Genomic DNA, 19,826 nt, shown 5'->3' on the forward strand with positions numbered 1-19,826 from the left:
AAAAAGACAAATTATGGAATTTTCTGCAACTGAATATTTAATTAATTTTGGTTGGTCTTCCTTGAGTTTGGCCTCATTGGCTCAGTGGGCATTATAACCTACAACTCTTGCACCAATTTTGAACATAACAATGAAGCTGAAAAAATGTAGTTGTTCACCAGCATCGCAATTCCATTACTTTTTATCATGGCTTACCTTGGTGTGGTTTGCAAAGTGCTTCAGAAAGATGAGGAAATCTGTTTCTTGCATCCATCCTGACTTATTTCCACTACCAGTACTTCCTACTGGTCCATCTCTGACACAGTGGTCTGCATAATGTATGTGTGGGAACACAAACAGTGGAGGAATTGTGTTGCCAATGGCATTAACCACATATACAAAAGCGACCAGTGAACCTCTCTCTGCTGATGTCGTTGCCCCAACTTGTTTAATATAAGTTAAAGTAATAGTGTGGTAAGTTGTAACATCTGCATTATTGTTACAACTAACCCAGACTGTTGCTGTTACAACTGACCCAGACTCCTATAGCCATGAACTAGCTAACATTACAGCCAACGGCTAAAACATTAGCACTAAAGACCTACACAGAATATATCCCCATAGACATACAAATAACACAATTTAATTTTGATGAGTTTAACTGAAAAGCAAATAATGCTATTAGAAACTGAAATAAAGTAGAAAAACTTACTTTTTGGCATACAAATTACTTTTTTTCGTGTTAAATTGTCTGTGTTTGACAAAATGTGCTGATTTTTCACATGTGATAGCAGAACTGAATTGGGCATGCACAGGATGAGTCACATCATTTGAAACTTAGCCCTGATTGGAGAAATTGGAAGTGTTACAACTGACCCACGTTACAACTATCCCCGGTCTCCCCTACCCAGAGACAAAATTCGGTCGGTAAATTGATATTGTTAATTGCCCAGACATCAGTGCAAGCACAGACAAAACATAGCTTATGATCCTTTTATTAGTCAGTTGTAATAATAAAGAAGGGCAACCTGTTGGCCTATGCCTACTAATGCATGCATGACTGAGCGTCACGCTTGATGAACTTGATTCTATTGTGTGTAGATCTACGGAGAAGAGACTGGTGCTTAACGGCGCACGAATATGTCAATATCAAATGAATTAGAGGCTGGAGACTGGGATCAAGAAGAGGTTTGGAGTGGATAAATAAGAAGAACTGGGGTGTGTACCAGTAAGGAATTATTGCCGCGGACATAAACCAATGCTCTTCCTGCAAAGGCAACACCTCCCCACCTCCCCATCATCCTCCCTCATAGCCCCACACCGGCACTTCTACGTAGCGGACTCAGTTTCCGCTTCGCACGGTTGGTCAGCGACTCGCAGCGGAGAGTTGGAGAGGGAGCTCCTGAAAAACCAGAGGCTGGGAGAGAGAGGAGGGACGGAGGAGGTGACAGACCTGCTCCGCTGGGAATAGGCTACAGCTTACTGCTAAGTGCCATCGGCAGAGTAGGCTCACAAAACGCACCTCCGCTGTAAAATGCAACAATAAGGCACAGAGCAGCGCCGTGTAGCTGTCAGCGAGCTCCGCGAGGATCTGCGTGGTTTTGACTCCGCTGTGTAGGAACTAACTGAGGGGAGAAACAGTGGGGATTCATGGGGAGTTTGTGCAGCTTCTTCGAGAAAAACGCCTGGATTATCTGATTTTTGATTGATTTCTTATTTTTTGGACGTTTCAAGGCGACACTGCGTTTCTCTGCTGGGCCAGCTGCAGCCTGCGACCTGTTTTTGGTTTTTAGGTAAGCTGATGCTGATCTGAACCGACTGCGTGTACCCACCGTGACTGCATTTCATAACTCGCCCACATCGTAGTAAATGCTACTCCACGTTGCAGGAATCGCAGCTGTCTGCTGAAGTGACACCGTCTGAGTGTAAATGATTTTTTTTTCTTTTCTTTAGGAGGCACCTCTGCGATTTATTTTTGCTTCGATCGCCGCCTCGCAGGGCAATACAGCTCATGTGTTTAGTTCTGGGAGCATGCAGGGGGAAAAAGGCGAGGGCCTGCTTCAGTGTGTCACAATAAAAGTCCTAATAGTTTAGTAATGTTGTGAATATTGAAGTTATTCTCCTAAGAATAACATATGCAGAATAAAATGACCTGTATTTGTGAAAAACACATTGCACTAAGCAATTATTAAGAGTATTAAAATGCTTTGGGTTTAAACGTTTAGCTCATGCCATTAACATGAAGGCTTTCTATCATGTGTGTTATATTTACATATTTTATGCTTTCATTTCTGAGCTATCAAAAAAGTATTTTCACTTGACAAAATAGTAACAGCAAGAACAATAAATGTGATTACACAGTGCAAATGAAGCTTATTTGTGTGTCTCTAAATTCATATTAACACAATGTCCTGAAAGTCTGTCTTCAGTTATCCGGTTAGTTAAGAAGGTCGGGCTGCACACACTGACATCTCTGTTTCCGTCTCCCAGCAGCGACGTGTAGTTTTCGGAGCTCCGGTCATGGCGGACCAAGAGGAGACTTTTGTCCTCCAAAACTCTCCAGGTGGCTCGGATTCGAGAGAATTACAGAGCGATAATAAATCAGAGAAACAGAACGGGACCTCAAGCAAATCCCCGTCATCACAGACAACTTACATCCAGCAGGTCAGTGCCGGCTTGCAGGCCTCACACTCACTGCTTCAGGCTGGAAGCTGCGGATTTAGGGGTCACTTTCACTCATTTGCAGGAAAAAAATAGCCTAGGCGTTTTTGTCAGAAGCAGGCAGATACCCTGTTGTTCTTGGCGTTAAAAATATAAAATATAAATCATGACTTAAAAACAAATATCCGCACAGTGAATGGAGTATTTCTGCTAATTTTAGTTCTTTCGGCGTATATATTTACGCTGTTTGGAGATAGAAATGTGATTGGATCTGATATTTAGTCCACTAGTGATTTTTTTTTTAATTTGTGAAATGAAACAACTTCAGCAAAGTCTCAGCAAATTTTTCGTTTCTGTTAAGCTTCATAGCGTAACTGTGTGTGTTATAGTTTATAGTCATATAGGGGATACAGATCAATTCTGTGTGGGTTTATGTTCATTGCACATTAGCTTTGACTATTATAAAATCGTGTTTGCTGCTTCAGTTCTCACGGCAAAGGCTGAACAAGTTAAAGGCTACGGTATTATGGCTGGTTTAAACTGTTAATTCATAAGCTTATTATCCTCTGCATTATTTACAGCTTAGCCCTCAGCGTACAACTCGGTTGTCCAAAGTATTTGCATTTTATTTTTTAAAGTGTTTTAATCAAACACTAAATATTAGACCTACAGTTTTGATTTTTTACAACCTCTGAACTCAGAAGGCCTTAAATGCATGCAGACTAGTGCATGACACCTCTATCTATAATGCAACTTTAGAAAAACCATACACACTAGAATGTTTTACTTTGAAGGGAATGGAGGGAATAAAGGTCTACCTGCACGAAAGGGAACTATGGACGAAGTTTCACGAGGTGGGGACGGAGATGATCATCACCAAAGCGGGACGGTAGGAGCATCTAAAACATTTTCATTATTATTATTATCGCGATTAGAAAGATTTCAGTAGAACTAATGGGTTCATTGACTGCGTGTCTGCTTGTTGATGAGGCTTTTAGTTATCTTGGCCGATTTTCGAGCTTAAATATAAACTATAAACCAGACTGGAATTTTCTTGCGTGGGGATCTGGAACCGTACAGAACCACAGAGAAAACACAAGAGCATCTGGTGGACGCTTTAGTGTTCTGCAGCACTACCGGTCCATATTTTAGTCTGGGTGGCCTTGTTGGGAAATGCGATACAGCGAGAGAGCCAACGTGCAAAACGTGCCCCCTTGTGTAAAATGTTACCGATTGTTTCTTTGCGTTGAAATAAAGACATTAAAGAGCATAAGGGCTGCCTTTTGCGCCGTTTTCTCTGTATCCGCTGCAGGTGTGTGTGTGTGTGTGTGTGTGTGTGTGTGTGTGTGTGTGTGTGTGTGTGTGTGTGTGTGTGTGTGTGTGTGTGTAACTGCGTGCAGACACTTCTTGTGATCCAACACGTGTGCAACAGCATGTTGTGCAGGGACCGCGTGAGTGAATGTGTCCTGCTGTCAGCTCCACGGTCGCCCTCAGACTGTATCCAGTCAAAACAGCTCATGTCGCCTGCGTGTGAACTTTTATATGCGCCCATGACTTTTTATGTCAAATAGCTTCGGAGCACCGCTTGCACAGGCTCCTACAAATGAGGAATATTTACAGTTGAATATTGCTGCATTTCGATGTGCTCTCCAGCACGGGCAGAAGGCAGTTGTTTTCTTACAGCTGCAAAAAGTCTCCATTATATTCCCGTCAATCATTTCACTCCTGTTTTTGGCAAGAGATGATATTACACAGCATCCATCCTCGTCCGTTAGCCCTTCCCTTTCACTCGTGGGAGAGCTTAGTGTTTCTCTCCGTGTATGTGTGTGTTTTCTGCAATATGACAGCTACCAAATATCCAAAAGATTTACTAGAGGGATGTTGTCTGGAACATATTGAAAAAACATTTTTATAATGGCTCTTCTCAGATCCAACGCCCTGCCTTGAAAGTAAGATTTTCCTCTCCAAACACCAAAGACGGATATTTATATGTTTTAAATCCTCCCACTTAACCTTTCTCTATGCTTCAAAATATTATTTACTTTTGGTTTGGTTATTAAAGAGTGAATGGCACAGGCTTTATTACGAAAGCATTTGATTTCATATATACATACATATATATATGTGTGTGTGTGTGTGTGTGTGTGTGTGTGTGTGTGTGTGTGTGTGTGTGTGTGTGTGTGTGTGTGTGTGTTAATAGGTGTGAGTAGTCATGTACTTGTTTTTTTCTCGCGTGTCCACAACACTTTATTTTCCTGTACAGGAGAATGTTTCCCAGCTTCAAAGTGAAGGTCACAGGATTAAACCCTAAAACGAAATACATTCTACTTATGGACGTTGTTCCAGCTGACGACCATCGATACAAATTCGCCGATAATAAATGGTACGTAAAAACATAACACAGCAACGCTTCTCTAAAAGGATTTGCCTTGCCAACATATACTTTTACGCACCGATGAAAATCCGGGTCATTGTTTTTTTTTTGTTTTTTTTTTTTGGTGTGTGTGTTTTTTTAGTTTTTGATTTAGTTTTTTTGGGGGGGGGGGGGGATCTCAGCTAGTCTCTTTCTTTCTCGCTCTCTCTGGAGTTATTTGCAGCGGGGAGCGTTATATTGTCGTGATGGACGGGAATCGGAAGTGAATATATTATTTCCGGGAGAATTATTAACTGTGTTTTTTCTAATATTTGCCAAGAAATGAAGTCAGCAGGCAGAAATGTTTCTGTCAGTGCTGAGTTTTCTGCGCTGAAAGCAACGAGATAAACTTTTCCTTGCACTGCATCAAAGATTTTTTTCACACGGCTGTTTGTCTAGAGTCGTTCTCCAAGCGGGTCTTTCTTCTTTGTGTCAGAGCCTTTAATATTGCTAGCTACATGCCAATGATGCCACTGAAGACGCATTAAGCACGGCCTAAAACTAATTCTCCCCTCGTTCCACATATGTTGCAAAACAGTGCCTTTAACGTCTAACGTGACTAGAAGCAATCAATATCCGACAATGGCACGATACAGAAGGCTTCCTTATGTACTGAAGTTTAAAGTTAATAAAGCAAAGTTTTGAAAAAGACGTAATCACCCATAGTTTAGAACTTTAAGTGCAGAAAGTCCCATATTGCGCCATTTTGTGCGTAATAATTAGAAACAGTGCCCCACTAATTTAAGTTTTCCGTTTATAATAAAAATTTAATTTATTATTACATTTTATCCACAGTCATTATCTTCTGCTTCTTTCGACTTGTTAGGACCGACTCAGTTGCGGCTAGCATGTGAGTGTTAGTCCAGCAAGTTTCAAAGCGTGTGACTGTGTTGCTGTGTATCAGGTCTGTGACTGGGAAGGCAGAGCCTGCCATGCCCGGGAGACTCTACGTTCACCCGGACTCTCCCGCCACGGGGGCTCATTGGATGAGGCAGCTCGTCTCCTTCCAGAAGCTGAAATTGACCAACAACCACCTGGACCCGTTCGGACACGTAGGTGCCTGCCTGTCATCAATACTATTTAACCACATGATTGCTAACCTGGTGTTGCACTGACCCAAATCCCGAGAATCCGTTAAGGCCCGACGTGTTACATGATGGCACTAAATGCTTATCTGCAGGTCTCTGCATCGCCATTTATATAAAAATCCCTAACATATTATTATTATTATTATTATTATTGTTGTTGTTGTTGTTGTTGTTGTTGTTGTTGTTGTTGTTGCTACTCGCAGCTAATTAAAAGTACGTTTTATTGTTTTCTTGAGGTTAAATATTTTACACACATTTTAAATTGATTAAAGATAATGCTCCTGCCTGGTCATATTTTTTAAAGAGAGGCAACCAGTTTATTGATTTATTTATTTGCTTAAAACTTTGCATTTGATCTGTTAAATGTGCATTAAAACTTAAACATAATCTTTCAGTCATTCTTTCACTGCACCTGTGGAGCCCAAACTTTATTAAGTTGCTTCTGTAAAGATGTGTTTTAGTGAAAGTAAATCGTTTGATAAATTCCATCTAACCATCCATCCATCGCTTTGGTGGAGGGTATACGTTTTATTATATAGATACGTTTATATTTTTTATGTTTTGTCCTTTTTTTCCATTTTTTGTTAAATGTAACTTGCAGTGTTAAAATGAATACGAAAATAGTAAGTAATGAAATGCATTCTGATGTTGAAAACGTCACAAAATTAATTTTAAATAGTGAAATAGTTGTGGTGTTCAATTAGATGCAAATACTTCTACCACTACTATACTACTGCTATAATAATAACAACAACAACAAAAACAACAATAATAATAATAATAATAGCAATAATAATAATAGTAAGCCTGATATACTTTAAACACAAAAAAAGAAATATAGAGGAAATTTTGTGCCATATGAAGGTTTTTTCTACTTTACTTTTCCAAAGTGGAATCTCCTGAGATTACAAAAAAGTTTGGTGATATTCTGTTTTTACTATTGAACATAATGATGTAAAGGTAATGTTTTGAAGAGTCTCTGTGATCTTTAGATAAATATTCCAGATTGAGACAAATATTTCTTTCTTATCGTGCCATCATCTTATTCTTTAATATGTAATATGTTTGCTATGAAGGTGTTAGTAACATACCTTTTGTAGCACAGTGTTATTATAGCACCCCCTAGGTGCATTAGCCATGGACCTCCTGGAATTCAGCTTGCATGAGTAGAAGAGATCAACTGGGAACTTTTTTAGGAAAAGGGAAAAGGGCAATTGCACCACCACCCACCATCTCCTTCACCCTTCTCAGCAGTAAGAGGCTGTATGGTACCTATTTCCTAGCTTTAACTCCTCATTATTCTAAACTCCCTATCTGGCCTCAGGCTTTTGTGATTCCTGTCTTACCCAAAGCAGAAAGTACAAACATCACTTACTTCATCAACAAATGGGCCCTTTGGCAGCAGGTTTTCATGAAGAAAGGTATCTCGATGGGTACATTTAGGCCTAATTAGATGTCTTTTTGTAGAAACTTTCTTACTAACAGGCTTAGCCATTAAAGGAAAATACAATTATAAATTTGGCAAAGGTTACCTCAACAGCTGGTTTGCTTTCATGAGAAAACATTCCTTAACGCAAGCTGTGTTTGTTTGGTTTTGCTTTTAGAGATGTATTACTCCACAATGCTCGATAGTCCACAAAAAACACGATCTCATTGCATATGACCAATTATTATTATGACCACACACCAATTATTATACTATATATTATTGTTGCCATTATACTATATTCTTATGTATACTTCTGCATCCACTTAAGGTGTTGGTTTCAGTGTGGTAATGAATCAAAGTGAAGCTGGTTTCAGCTTTCAAAGTTACCCACGGAAAAATTTATATGAATTCTAGCACACACAAGCTACTATCTGTCCACATGGCACCTAAAGGAACTGCTCCCTTGCCAAAGCACAGCCGGTGAGATGAAACTGAGTCTCAGTCGGAATGTGAGCAGCACTGTGAATTTTGGGTTAAAGTAAAGTTTGATTGGTTGCAGTGGTTCCTGGCTCGGCCTCTTTCGTGCTGGGAGAGAGCTCCATGGGATTCATAAATGAAGCACTGGTGGCTGTCCAGAAATATACTCCATCAGCTTGTTGGTCCAGCTGGTTGAAATAACTTGTAGATGATTTATAATTACTAGCAGTGAGACATGAGACTAAAACATATTGCTGATGCCGATTAAACCAATACAGGACTGGCCTGAGGTTTTCTTCTAGAAATGTCTGTAAAACATACACGTCAGGGGGCCGGGCAGGACTGAGCTCAGCTTAGGAATTAATCTCAGAGGATGTGGTGCCTTTGTCTTAATGCAAGGTTAATTGTTCTGTTTTTGGTTTGTGACAGTTTTATAACCCATTGAACTGTATTGCATAACCGTGGAGTGTAACCCTCACTCTTAAAACAAATTTGTTATAACAAACATTTTAGTGCGAATCATGAAAGAAGGTAGTTTAAGGAGCTTTGGAAATGTTATGAGAAAATCTTGTAGATATGCTATTTTATTAAGTTTTGTGTAGAAATATAGTGAAGAATAGTGGTTTGAAGTGGGCAGAAGGATATTTGCAAGGAACAGGATTTTTAAATTATACACAGTATGTATAGGTTACACACACATAAGTCATTTTTCTGATATTTTACATATTCGTCGTATGAAAGTGTTGAGGCTGAGGTCTGTTTCACTAAGCAGTTTATTTCAATGGTAATGTGTTTTAGTTGTACCGAAGCTAGGTAATTCATTTTAAAGAAGTGTGTATCTTAAAAGAGATTTATTTAAAGATACAATTATTAATCATAATGTTCTAATTTTGTGAAGTAACTAAGTATATATACTCACTGACTTTAGTTATATTACAGGGTAACAGTTTTGGCTAGCTATTTGGTTTTTAGTTTCCATGAGATTCTACTTACATAAATATCTTCTTTAAAAAAAAAGTTATACATTAAACTGCCCCAAAATGTAAAAATTCTGTATTCTTATTAGTTAAAGGTTAAACTTTGCCATCTGCAACATTATAATTTTTGTATATAGCATATTTAGTAACAAGTGCTATTTTGTTGTAAGTAATTTTATTTGTGATTCAAGTATCTTAAATTTAATCCCTCTGTACTTTGGCTTTAACAAAGTGTATTTGCTTTGTTGCTTGTTATTCATATCTGTCGATACATATCAAAACCTCCACAACAGCACTAGTTTGGTCACAAAATTACAGAATTAAGTGGTGTTTTTTCTGTATCTGAATTCCTGAATAGTTTGTTTTTGTTTCTGTTTCATACCAATCTGTAGTTTTTGCTCTGATGTCTGTCTCAACTCCCAGAATATTTCTCAGTGTTATTTGTCTTACCCATCAGTTTGCTGCTGCACTCGTCTCCCAGTCTTCCCACACATGTTTTGTGCATGAGGGTGGAGTGTGAGGATCACACTGTTTATATTTGAATGGCAGTGTGTGATGAGCAATAGATGGTGGTGTACAAAGACTGCTAATCCTGAAGCTTGGGGAAACTCTCTGATGTGGAGGAACTTGAAAGTAAAAGGGCAGCAGCCCGGGACCCAAAGTGATCCTTCACTATCATTACATGCGATCATCCAGAAGCTAGGGGGGGTTGAGGCAGAGATACAGGGAACCAGGCAGGGCAGTGACTGGGCCACGGAGTTGAGGTGTATGCTGAGTCCCCAGTGGGTGGTCTACAGCTACCCCCTCCTCACTACCACATCCCATCCTAATAGCACAAATACTGGACTTTAGGAACCCACGGTTAGTGGGCCATGCTATTTTCCATGGTGAAATGTGCATTTAGACATCTATGCAACTTCTAATATGTCTTCATGACAGACATTTTTAGCCTCTTAAACCATACAGGGTGCTGTATGACATGTTTGCATCAGTGGACTAGTTGTTGTGGTTTGTTCCAATCTTGGACATATATGCAAACTAAGAAATAAGCAGGCAATGAATGCATGAGAAAATCTGCCATTTACCCTGCTTTTTCTTTGCACAGTTTACATAGTTTCGAGTCGTGTTTTGAAGCCTCATTAATGATTCTAAATATTAAGACATAGGGACTGCTGCTTAACAGACACGTGAAAGAAGTTTTTTTGTTTGCTTATTTTTTGTTTTTCAAATACACCATGACAAAACTGCAATACTGCAAAAATCCACAAAAACAAAAAGCTGCGCCTGCTTATGTAACTGAAGTGATCCACTAAACAAATCCTGACTGATGTTTTCTGTCACTTACTTCCATTAAATAGTTTGCATCTACAAGGTGCATGGCAGGCAGCTGAAAAACACTTTCTCCTGCCCATTACAAAAACCTATTCCAGCATGAAATGAGATCAAGTTCAACTGGGAATTAATAATGGATGACTATTGTATTATCTATGTAGGTCTCTATGGTTCATTCGCCTCTGAGAAAAGACTATGGGTTATGTCTGTGTAATACTGCAGGATGCCCCCATAGGTACTGGAGGTCAGGGCAATCCCCCGGCTCTTCTCATGCTAGCACTGAGACGCAGGTTCAAAAACACTCTTTCAGATAAAGTATAGAAGGAATGGGTATGGCACCGAATGCAGGGATAAGTCAATTAAAAAGCAATTGCCGTCGTTTTTATTAGAAGAATTTAATGGGAATTAAAATAAAATAAATAAATAATATTTCTTCAAGATTGATGGCATTGACTAACAAAAGACAGGTTCATTCTATTCACTGTAGTTCTCATAGGCTGGTTTAGTAAGGTAACAGAATATAAAGGAAGAGGGCATGCATATGTCTATCTCCTGCATTTATCTGTGTGACTGTCATGAGAAGTGCTGTATAAATAACACGGTAAATCACTGTCACTGCAGTAATAATTACAGTGAGAGACAATTTATATTTTTAAAGGGTTTAATTAGAACATTTTAAATCTTTATTCTATTTAAAACACAAGGAATGTTTAAATGACTGTGCTGTAAAAAAAAAAAACAAGAAGAAGAAGAATGCAAATTGGTCGACTTTATTTTAAATATCTATAAAAAGGTAAAAATAAAACTTTCATTACAATTTGTTGTTCAATGAAAGTGTTTTAGCCAAACAAGTGTTTTTCAGAAACTATAGCTCAGCTTAGACGTTTTGAGAGGAAAAGTGGATTCCATTACAAAGTAGACAGAATTCGTAAAATTACAGGGACAAAAAATTTTTATTGAGAAGTATAAGCAGACCAGTGCGTTGGTGAAAGTACTGAAATAGACCTTTTGCAAAATAGACTGTAATCTTATCATGTCAGCATGTTGCTCATGCATAAAAATGGCTAATGTCTTACTAACATTTATTATTTTTATTATTTTTATTATAACAAATATATGGTAAAGTGTTTTCTTACAAAAGGAGATTTTTAATCTTTAAAAAAAAGCGCACTCAAAAAAAACCCCACATTTGAGGACTGGTAGAATGTATCTCATTTTGTTTAATTTTATTTTTAGAAATGACGCCAAATATATGTGTGTAACGCCACTTTCTCTTTATTGCAGATCATCCTCAATTCGATGCACAAGTATCAACCAAGGATTCACATCGTGAAAGCGGATGAAAATAATGGCTTTGGTTCCAAAAACACGGCCTTCTGCACTCACGTCTTTCCGGAAACATCTTTCATTGCGGTGACATCCTATCAGAACCATAAGGTAAAACCTTGGGGTATTTTTGGATATTTTTATTCATTTATTGTCGCGAAAGGGGCAGCTTTAGGTTTACGTATTTTATGGGGTGGTTAAAATTACACAGTGTTTCAAACGGAGGTAAATATAAAGAGGGAAAAAATCAGTTGTGCAAACAGAACCATGCAGTCTGTTGCACTCTCAAAAATGCCCCCGGTGCAAATGCAGGATTGCGCAAAGGTCGATTTCACATTGAAGTTATTTTTTAAAATGTGTTTATAATTTTTGCACAAATTATTTTTTAATAATAATTTTTTTGTCAATTTTTTATGCAGCTCTTGGTCTTCTGTTGGATTAAAGGAGAGGGGAAATAATAGCTCTTTGAGAGTTTAAAGTTTTTCACTAAAAATCGTTGATATTAAACTCAGCTGCTCGCAGGAAAACTTCAGATTCCTGACTAGAACACGTTTCACAGACCCAAGTCCGTGGCATGATTTTATTATTAAGGCTTTTGTTGGAGATAAATAACTACCTACTTTGAAACAGTTCTAGTAATTATTTTTTAAATTCATTTGTTGGTGTTTGATTTTCAGTCTATTTCAGTGTAGATGAGACTATCACTGCATGCTTTATTTCGAAGCTCTCCTTACGCATTGCTCGTATATAGACGCGCAAAAAACAGATCTCAGTCTAAAAACTTTGAAGATTTAATTACATATACCCGCACAAGGGAAACCAGATTTTACATATGCTATTCAAATGTTTGCCTTTTTCCATTTATTTTCTAAGCTTCTCTTTCTCGGTTAACGACGGAGCTTTAATTAACATTATTGAGTTATAAATTAAGTTTCTTACCGTGTTTAATTGGAAACAGAAAACCTTGGAATCACCCTTGTTTTTCACGTATCTGGAATCTGGAAACTTATAACATCAGATTAGAGTTAAAGATGTGATTTCTTGAGCCGCACAGCCTCGTATTTTCTTTTTGTTTTTTTGTTTTTTTAAGTCGCCATTGCGTGTTCAGACTTGTGAAAGTAGCAGGAATAAAATTCAATATTTACACTGTCCACATTTCTGGGCGAGGGGAAAAAAATCTTGGGAATACAAATATCTGCAAACAGCATCTGTTTAACATCCTTTAACCATGCAGGCCTATATGTTTTTAGTTTGGGGAATATGGGAGAAAGGGGCGAAAGCTCATAATGTCCCCGCAGCCAATCCAGGTCTCCGGGCTTCTGGGAACAGGAAGCACAAATGACCAACATTCTGTAGAAACCATTCATTATTTTTGAGCCTGTTACTAGGGGCTGAGATCGTAACTGCGGGCTAATTATTAGGGCTTTCCAGACCTGCAGGAAAGAAAGGGGCATTTCGGGTTTCGAGGCTCTTTTTTTTCTTGCCACATTTGTCTAATCAAACAGTTTTAAGCCTGCCAAAAGGAGTGGGCTACGAGCTGCAGGCATCTGTCCAATTCACCTGTTAGACTCTCAGCTAATGAAATGGTCAAAGTCTTTGGTTTCAGCTCTTTCCTGTCGTAGCTGTAATTAAAGCATTTTCTCCAGAAACTGAGGTTTCTGGAGTGGTATGTTTTCTTAAGATTTTTGTGAAACTGGGAAGATGAATTAAGACCAGCTCATATTTTTGTTCTTTTCTTTTTTTAAAAAAAAAAATCTTACTTGAACTACTTCACTTCATTTTGCATCTGGAAATGTGTTTATGTCAGCCTCAGTTATTTTAATGAGAACTGTTTGGACACAGCCTAGTCAAACTACAGCCTTTGAATTTCGACTCTCAAATTATTTTTTCCTTTTTTCCTCCTATCTGCTAATTCTAGTCAGAACAAAATCTTTTGTAAAATATTTAATTTTCTCTCTGTAAACTCAGCTGAGAATAAGATTGTTGGACTGGATAATTATTGGTCTAGGTGTATTTTTGGAAGACATGCAGGGGGATAAAAAGGGCGAAATAGACTCTGAATTTTTAATGCCAAACTTTTAAAATGATGAGACAGTGTATAAATGATCTGACAGACAGCTCGTATTAACAAGAAGCTAGCGAAGTGTCACATGAGAGATTTTACAAAGTTTGCTGAAAGTGTCAGCCAGCGTGCACACAAACTTCCAGTCTTGTCAAAAAGCTGGAAGCACACGAGAGCTGCCAGCTAATTACCTGCCAGAAACCACTGCTCACGAGAGGGATATCCCGGGACTGGGTTAAACCACTCTGGGATTAACTTATTGTTTATGGGTGGCTCTGAAAGTAATTTCTGCTTCTATTTGTTTGGTATTGATAGAGACGTTTTTTACCAAAACATTAAGTCATAGAATAAGTCTTATGATTTGTATCTGTCATGCACGAGCCAGCTATCTCCTAAGCTAGACATCATCTAATGTAACATCATAAATTAAGCAATGAAAGATGATTTATATACATGTTTTTATTGAACTATTGCACTCAGGAACTCAGCTCAGAAAGTATCTCAGGTTTCTGGAAATATGATCTGTTATTTCACTCTTGGGTAACTTGTGAACACTTACATGCATCCAAAAAAACCCTGTAAAGCCCCGGTTTTCTCCAAAAATACATGTTTAATATTGTCATCATAAAGCCCCTGAGTTGAAGAGGACTTGTCTTGTCTGACAGTCTGGCACACGGCGAAATGCTGCTTTTAAATAGCTGCTATTTCAATGCATGTGTGGGTTGGCTGTAATTGGGTGCTTTTAAACGCAGCTGACAATGAAATGACATAAGCAGCACAACAATTGACTCTTACTGCAACAGTGTATGTTACTGACACTTCGTGTGTTTGCTCTTACAGATAACCCAGCTGAAGATCGAGAACAACCCATTTGCAAAAGGATTCCGTGGTAGCGATGACATGGAATTACACCGGATGTCCAGAATGCAAAGGTAAATGTGGGAAAAAAAACAATCAAAATACACGTTATTCTTGCTTGCTTTTCTTTTTCTTTTCTTTTTTTTTTCATAGATCCTGCTTCTGATATATGGAAATACTGACCCATACTAAATGTTGTGAAATGAGTAGATAAATGTTACCTCAATTAGGCAGGGATTACTGACATCCTGGTCACACTGTCACTTAACGAGCCCCACTTTAATCCCTCAATCACCCAAATGCAAACCAGTCGTATGTGTTATTTTCAGTGAGTGTTATTTTCAATGATGTAAGTGTAGTTCTTGATAGTCAGCCAGTTTTCATGCTGAAGACTTTTATGGCTGATCTGGCAGAACCTCTGAAACACAAATGTAACATCTCTCTTCCATAGAGCTCTTTCTACCAGGATGTTCCAACTCCTTATGTGGACTGTGCTGTGTGTGTGTGTGCAGTGTATATATGTGTGTGTTGGTGGTGTGTGTGTGTGTGGGGGGGGGGGGGGGGGGGGGGGGCACGCATTTGTGCTGAACTGGTGGTGTCTCTTGGTCAGGCAGCCAAGGCACTACACGACCACATTGATCTCTCCCCTCCCTCGCTCTATTATTCAGTCCAGATGAGGAATGGAGTATGAGTCCGTACTGCGTGGAAAACACTTTTTCAAAGGAGAAAATCTGGTTTTGAAAAAAAACAACCCCCTTTGGGCAGCCAGTTCAGACTCTATGTGAATTCAAATGAGGAGGGAAAAAAAATCCCAAATCAGACCAAACAGGAAAGGTTGTTTGGCATTTCCATAAGGTGTTAGAAGAATGCATCCACTCTAAAACCTTTACTCTGATGCACAGAATAATGATCAAGTACCTCACAATCCGTGTTGCAGTAAAAAAAGAAGTAGCTTTATAAAAAACCGCATGCCTGATTGTACTAGACGCACGTTAAATTTCTTTAAGTAGGTGCGTTCCACGAGCTAATGAAACGTTTCAAGTGAAATGCATTTCAGCTATCAAAACTTGTAAATCTATAGAAGCTGGTGAGAGTCCAAACCACACTATCAATCTTTCATGCCTTTGTCCAATCCTGCAGAGGACAGTAAGCAATGCACGTCTGCTCTTGGTTACAATATCAAGGGGAGAGCTTATTGCAAAACCAGGTCAGGTTTTCAACTGAATCCACCCCTGATATCAAAGAACTAGAAGTAGCAAAATGATCTATTGATGGATCCTGAGGATTTATAGGGGCAAAATATTTTGGACTGAATATCCCCCCCACCCCCCAGACGTTTTTCTCTGTGTCCTAAGTGGAAGTAAATCACTGATGGTGATCCTCGTTGGTTGTCTTTGACAAATGATCTTATGATGAAATGCGGAAGATTAAAATAGTTCTGCTTTGTTGACAGCAAATTATAGTTGAAGATAATAACTAACAACTGTGATCGTTTGTGTGTGCACGTAGTACCAAGGAGTATCCAGTAGTGCCTCGCAGTACAGTGCGGCAGAGAGTGGGCTCCAGCCAGAGTCCATTTAGCGGGGAGGTCCAAGGCCTGGCCACACCAAACAGCCTGAGCTCCCAGTACTCCCAGTGTGAAAATGGTGTCACAAGCAGTTCACAGGACATGCTGCCCCAGTCGGGTTCCTACCCCCTGCCTCATGAGCATGGCCAAGAGTACCACTGTATCAAGAGGAAAGGTAGGTGAATCTTTTATTTATAATATTTTTTTTAAATAAATGTTTATTCTTGAACACATCATGTGTGTACATGAAGATTTGTAAACTAAAACAAATGACGTGAGATGTGTTACGTTAAACAAAGAGTAATTTAAAATATAGTGTCTGCTATTTAATATTGCTATATGTCATGTACAACCCCAGTTCTAGAAAATCTGGAATGCCATGCAAATAAACACAAAATGCTTTTATTGGAAAGTCTAATAAAGCCACATTTTCTTCACAGTAGAACATAGGAAACATGTCAGATGTTTAAACTGAGACATTTCAACATTTCATGGAAAAATACAAGCTCATTATGAATTTGATGGCAGAAACATCTCTCTAAAAAGTTGGGATGGGACAACAAAAGGCTGGAAATGGAAGTTTTACAAAAAAGAAACAGCGTGAAAGGAAAATGAGGAAAATTTTACATAAGATCCTAATTAGGCTAATTGCCAGAGGTCAGTAACATGAGTGGAGATTAAAAAAATAAAAGAGCATCCAAGAGAGGCAGAGAAGCCACATCAGCAACAAAATGCATGTACAAATTAGGAGCAATTTCAGAATAGTGTTCCTGAATGTAAGGCTACAAAGACTTTAAAAGTCTCATCATCTACAGCCCTACTGAATCAAAAGATCCGTAGAATCTGAAGAAATCTCTGTGTGCAAGCAACAAGGCAGAAGATCAATTGGATGCCTGTGATCTCCGGGCCATCAGGCAGCACTGCATTAAAACAGGCGTGATTCAGTCATGGAAAAAATTGCACTTCTAGAAATCATTTTCTGTGAAAAGAGTTCATTGCACCATCCAGAGTTAAAGGTCTATCATGGAAAGAAGTACCCATATGTGAACATGATCCAGAAGCATTGCTGTCTTCTCTGAGCCAAGGTTCATTTAAAATGGACCCAGGCAAAATGGAAAAGTGTTCTGTGGGCAGATGAATCCAAATTTGAAATTCTTTTTGGAAAACATGGACGTCAAATACTGTGAATGAAGGTGGAGAGTGGCTGTAGAGGCAAAGCCTAGGTGTTAAGCACGGTACAAATCTCAGAAGCCTTCATCTATCATCGTATGGACATGCATCACTGCCTATAATTGGCAGCTTGCACATCTGGAATGGCACCATCAGTACTGAAAGGTAGATACAGGTTTTACAGCAATTATGCTCCAATATATTTAGCACAACAATGCTAAACCCGAACTGCATCTATTGCAACAGTATGGCTTCATAGAACAAGAGTCCGGCTGCTCAACCGGGCTTGTTCAGCAGCTGATCTCCTGAATTCCCTCATATGTACAGACTGTCGTTAAAGAAGAGGGGATGCTACACAGTGGTAAACATAGCCCTGTCCCAACTTTTGTGAAACATGTTGCTGCCATCAAATTCAAAATGAGCTTTTCTTAATAGTTTTCTTAATGTGGCACATGTTCTCAATTAATCATTTGATATGTTTTCTGTGTTCTACTGTAAATTAAATACCAGTTTATGAGATCTGCAAATCATTGCATTCTGTTTGATAACAGTTTGTATTTTCCATCTCCTGAATAACACAATTGCTCACCTTTCTAATTCCACCTGCAGTGGATGATGACTGTCACTCAGGAGATCACAGCTACAAGAAAGCATATCTGGAGAGCTCATCGAGTGAGGAGGACCATTACTACCGCCCTGTTGGCTACGCTCAGAGCCTCAGTCTCTCCGGTGGGCCTTACCGCAGCGAGTCTAGCCAGCGGCAGGCCTGTATGTATGCCAGTGCCTCGCAAAGCGCTGAGCCTGTTCCCAGTTTGGAAGACATCAGCTGCAACACTTGGGCCAGTGTATCACCCTATGGTAGCTGTTCTGTCACCACCATGCAGCCCATGGATCGACTGCCCTACCAACACTTCTCCGCTCACTTCACCTCAGGGTCTCTGGTGTCCAGACTAGGTGGGGTGGGAGGCCACGCCTCTCCACAGCTGGGAGATGGCCACCACGCTGCAATGTACCAGAGCTCTATGACCCATCAGACTCTGGGCCGCCAATGCAGTCCCGGGGCTGGGATCCAATCACCAGCAGCCAGTCTGCAGGGAAATGAGTACCTGTATACACATGGCATACCACGTACACTATCACCACACCAGTACCACTCTGTACATAGTGTAAGCATCATGCCAGAGTGGAGTGAGAACAGCTAAAGAAGTTGTTTCTCTCCCCCCCCCCCCCCCCCCCCCCACTCTATAAATACGGTACAAAAAAAAAACACAACAAAGGACCAAAACAAGGCAGTGTGTAGATGAATTTATATTTATATTTTTTTAAAAGGTCTTGCTGTTCATCCTAAAGAGACCAGTGTTGGTTCACAGTGGATGTGCATAGTAGGATGGTGCTGACTAGAAGAGAAGGCATCTTATCACTTACCTTGTTGTGACAGCATGTGCACTTATAAACAAACAAACAAACAAAGAGGAGCTGGACAAAAGCAGAAGCAAAGACTGCTCAAGAGCAGAGCACGCAGACACAAAAGCGAAGGTCAGAAATGCTTCAGAAGCATGTGGTCCGCAGGTCGACTGCGAACTCGTGTGGCGGTGCTTTTTCTTGGATGTCCGGATTTTTAGTCAGACCATTAAATGTGTTTGCAACCACAAGTACAAAGCTCTTTTTGGACTATATAACAAATTTGTGTAAAAAAACAAAACAAAAAAAGGACACTTGTCTTCTGTTATATTAGCCCAAGTTCTCATTTTTAAAATAGTTTTTGTAGTTAACAAGTTACATTGTAAAATTGTTATAACTTAAACCATGAATAAGCAAGTGTGAGCCTTTGTTGTAGCTCTTGCTTACTCTTAAATCTGTCAAAAGGGTTTTTTTTTTTTGTTTTGTTTTTGTGTTTTTTGCTTTGTTTTGCTTTGTTTTTTCGTTTTCGCATATTTACATGCACTTCAAAAACCTTATATTAATTTAATGATGTGAAACGTGACAGAATAATTGTTCATTCGTGCCCAGACGTTTCAGGCAGAAACTGCCCTCACCACATGCAACGGTGTTACAACCAAGCAGCAGTACTGAAAAACTGATACTGACCATGTTGAGAAGCAGAACCGCAGAACTTACTCTGGTAATGATTGTGATTGACCTTGGTAGCTAATTAAATCAAGATTTAATCAGGAACTTGTATAATTTCATTGCAATGTGCACAGCACTCCAGTGTTGAGAATTCAGGAAAAGCCCTAAAAAATCTTTACACCCACATTGCCCACAGGCGTGTACTCACTACTATAAGCTGCACTCGCAAAAGACAATGAAAATGTATCAACATATCATCCTGTTTTTCCCACGTGGCATGATCGAAAAACTAGCAAAAACAGAACAATGATAAGAAATCCAAAATTCTGTGTCAGCATCCACTAATAAATATACATTTTTGTTAATGATAAATGTAGGTTACATAATATAATTAAAAGAATTTGACCCCGAGTAATC

The 19,826-nt window shown here is 39.1% G+C and overlaps 1 protein-coding gene and 1 long non-coding RNA gene across 2 annotated transcripts in view; one reads left to right on the forward strand and one right to left on the reverse strand.

Annotated features, from left to right (window-relative positions):
- LOC309711034 overlaps positions 1–19,826 on the reverse strand; it is a 288,313-nt gene that overhangs the window by 216,425 nt on the left and 52,062 nt on the right. The gene's annotated exons all lie outside the window — the stretch shown is intronic.
- On the forward strand, positions 1,349–18,561 carry tbx5a (T-box transcription factor 5a). The gene is made up of 9 exons (XM_082542583.1): positions 1,349–1,772; positions 2,470–2,643; positions 3,435–3,529; positions 4,904–5,023; positions 5,958–6,105; positions 11,641–11,793; positions 14,585–14,676; positions 16,112–16,344; positions 17,949–18,561. The coding sequence occupies exons 2-9, from the start codon at positions 2,500–2,502 to the stop codon at positions 18,539–18,541; spliced, it is 1,578 nt and encodes a 525-aa protein (XP_082398709.1). The 5' UTR covers positions 1,349–1,772; positions 2,470–2,499; the 3' UTR covers positions 18,542–18,561.

This window comes from Aulonocara stuartgranti (genome assembly GCF_965226115.1).
Source record: "Aulonocara stuartgranti genome assembly, chromosome: 7".
Lineage (NCBI taxonomy): Eukaryota > Metazoa > Chordata > Actinopteri > Cichliformes > Cichlidae > Aulonocara > Aulonocara stuartgranti.

Coding starts and splice junctions, on each gene's coding strand:
- tbx5a (XM_082542583.1), top strand. CDS start 2,500: ATGGCGGACCAAGAGGAGACTTTTGTCCTCCAAAACTCTCCAGGTGGC. Junction 6,106..11,640: donor ACCTGGACCCGTTCGGACAC/GTAGGTGCCTGC, acceptor TCTTTATTGCAG/ATCATCCTCAATTCGATGCA. Junction 16,345..17,948: donor CCACTGTATCAAGAGGAAAG/GTAGGTGAATCT, acceptor TTCCACCTGCAG/TGGATGATGACTGTCACTCA.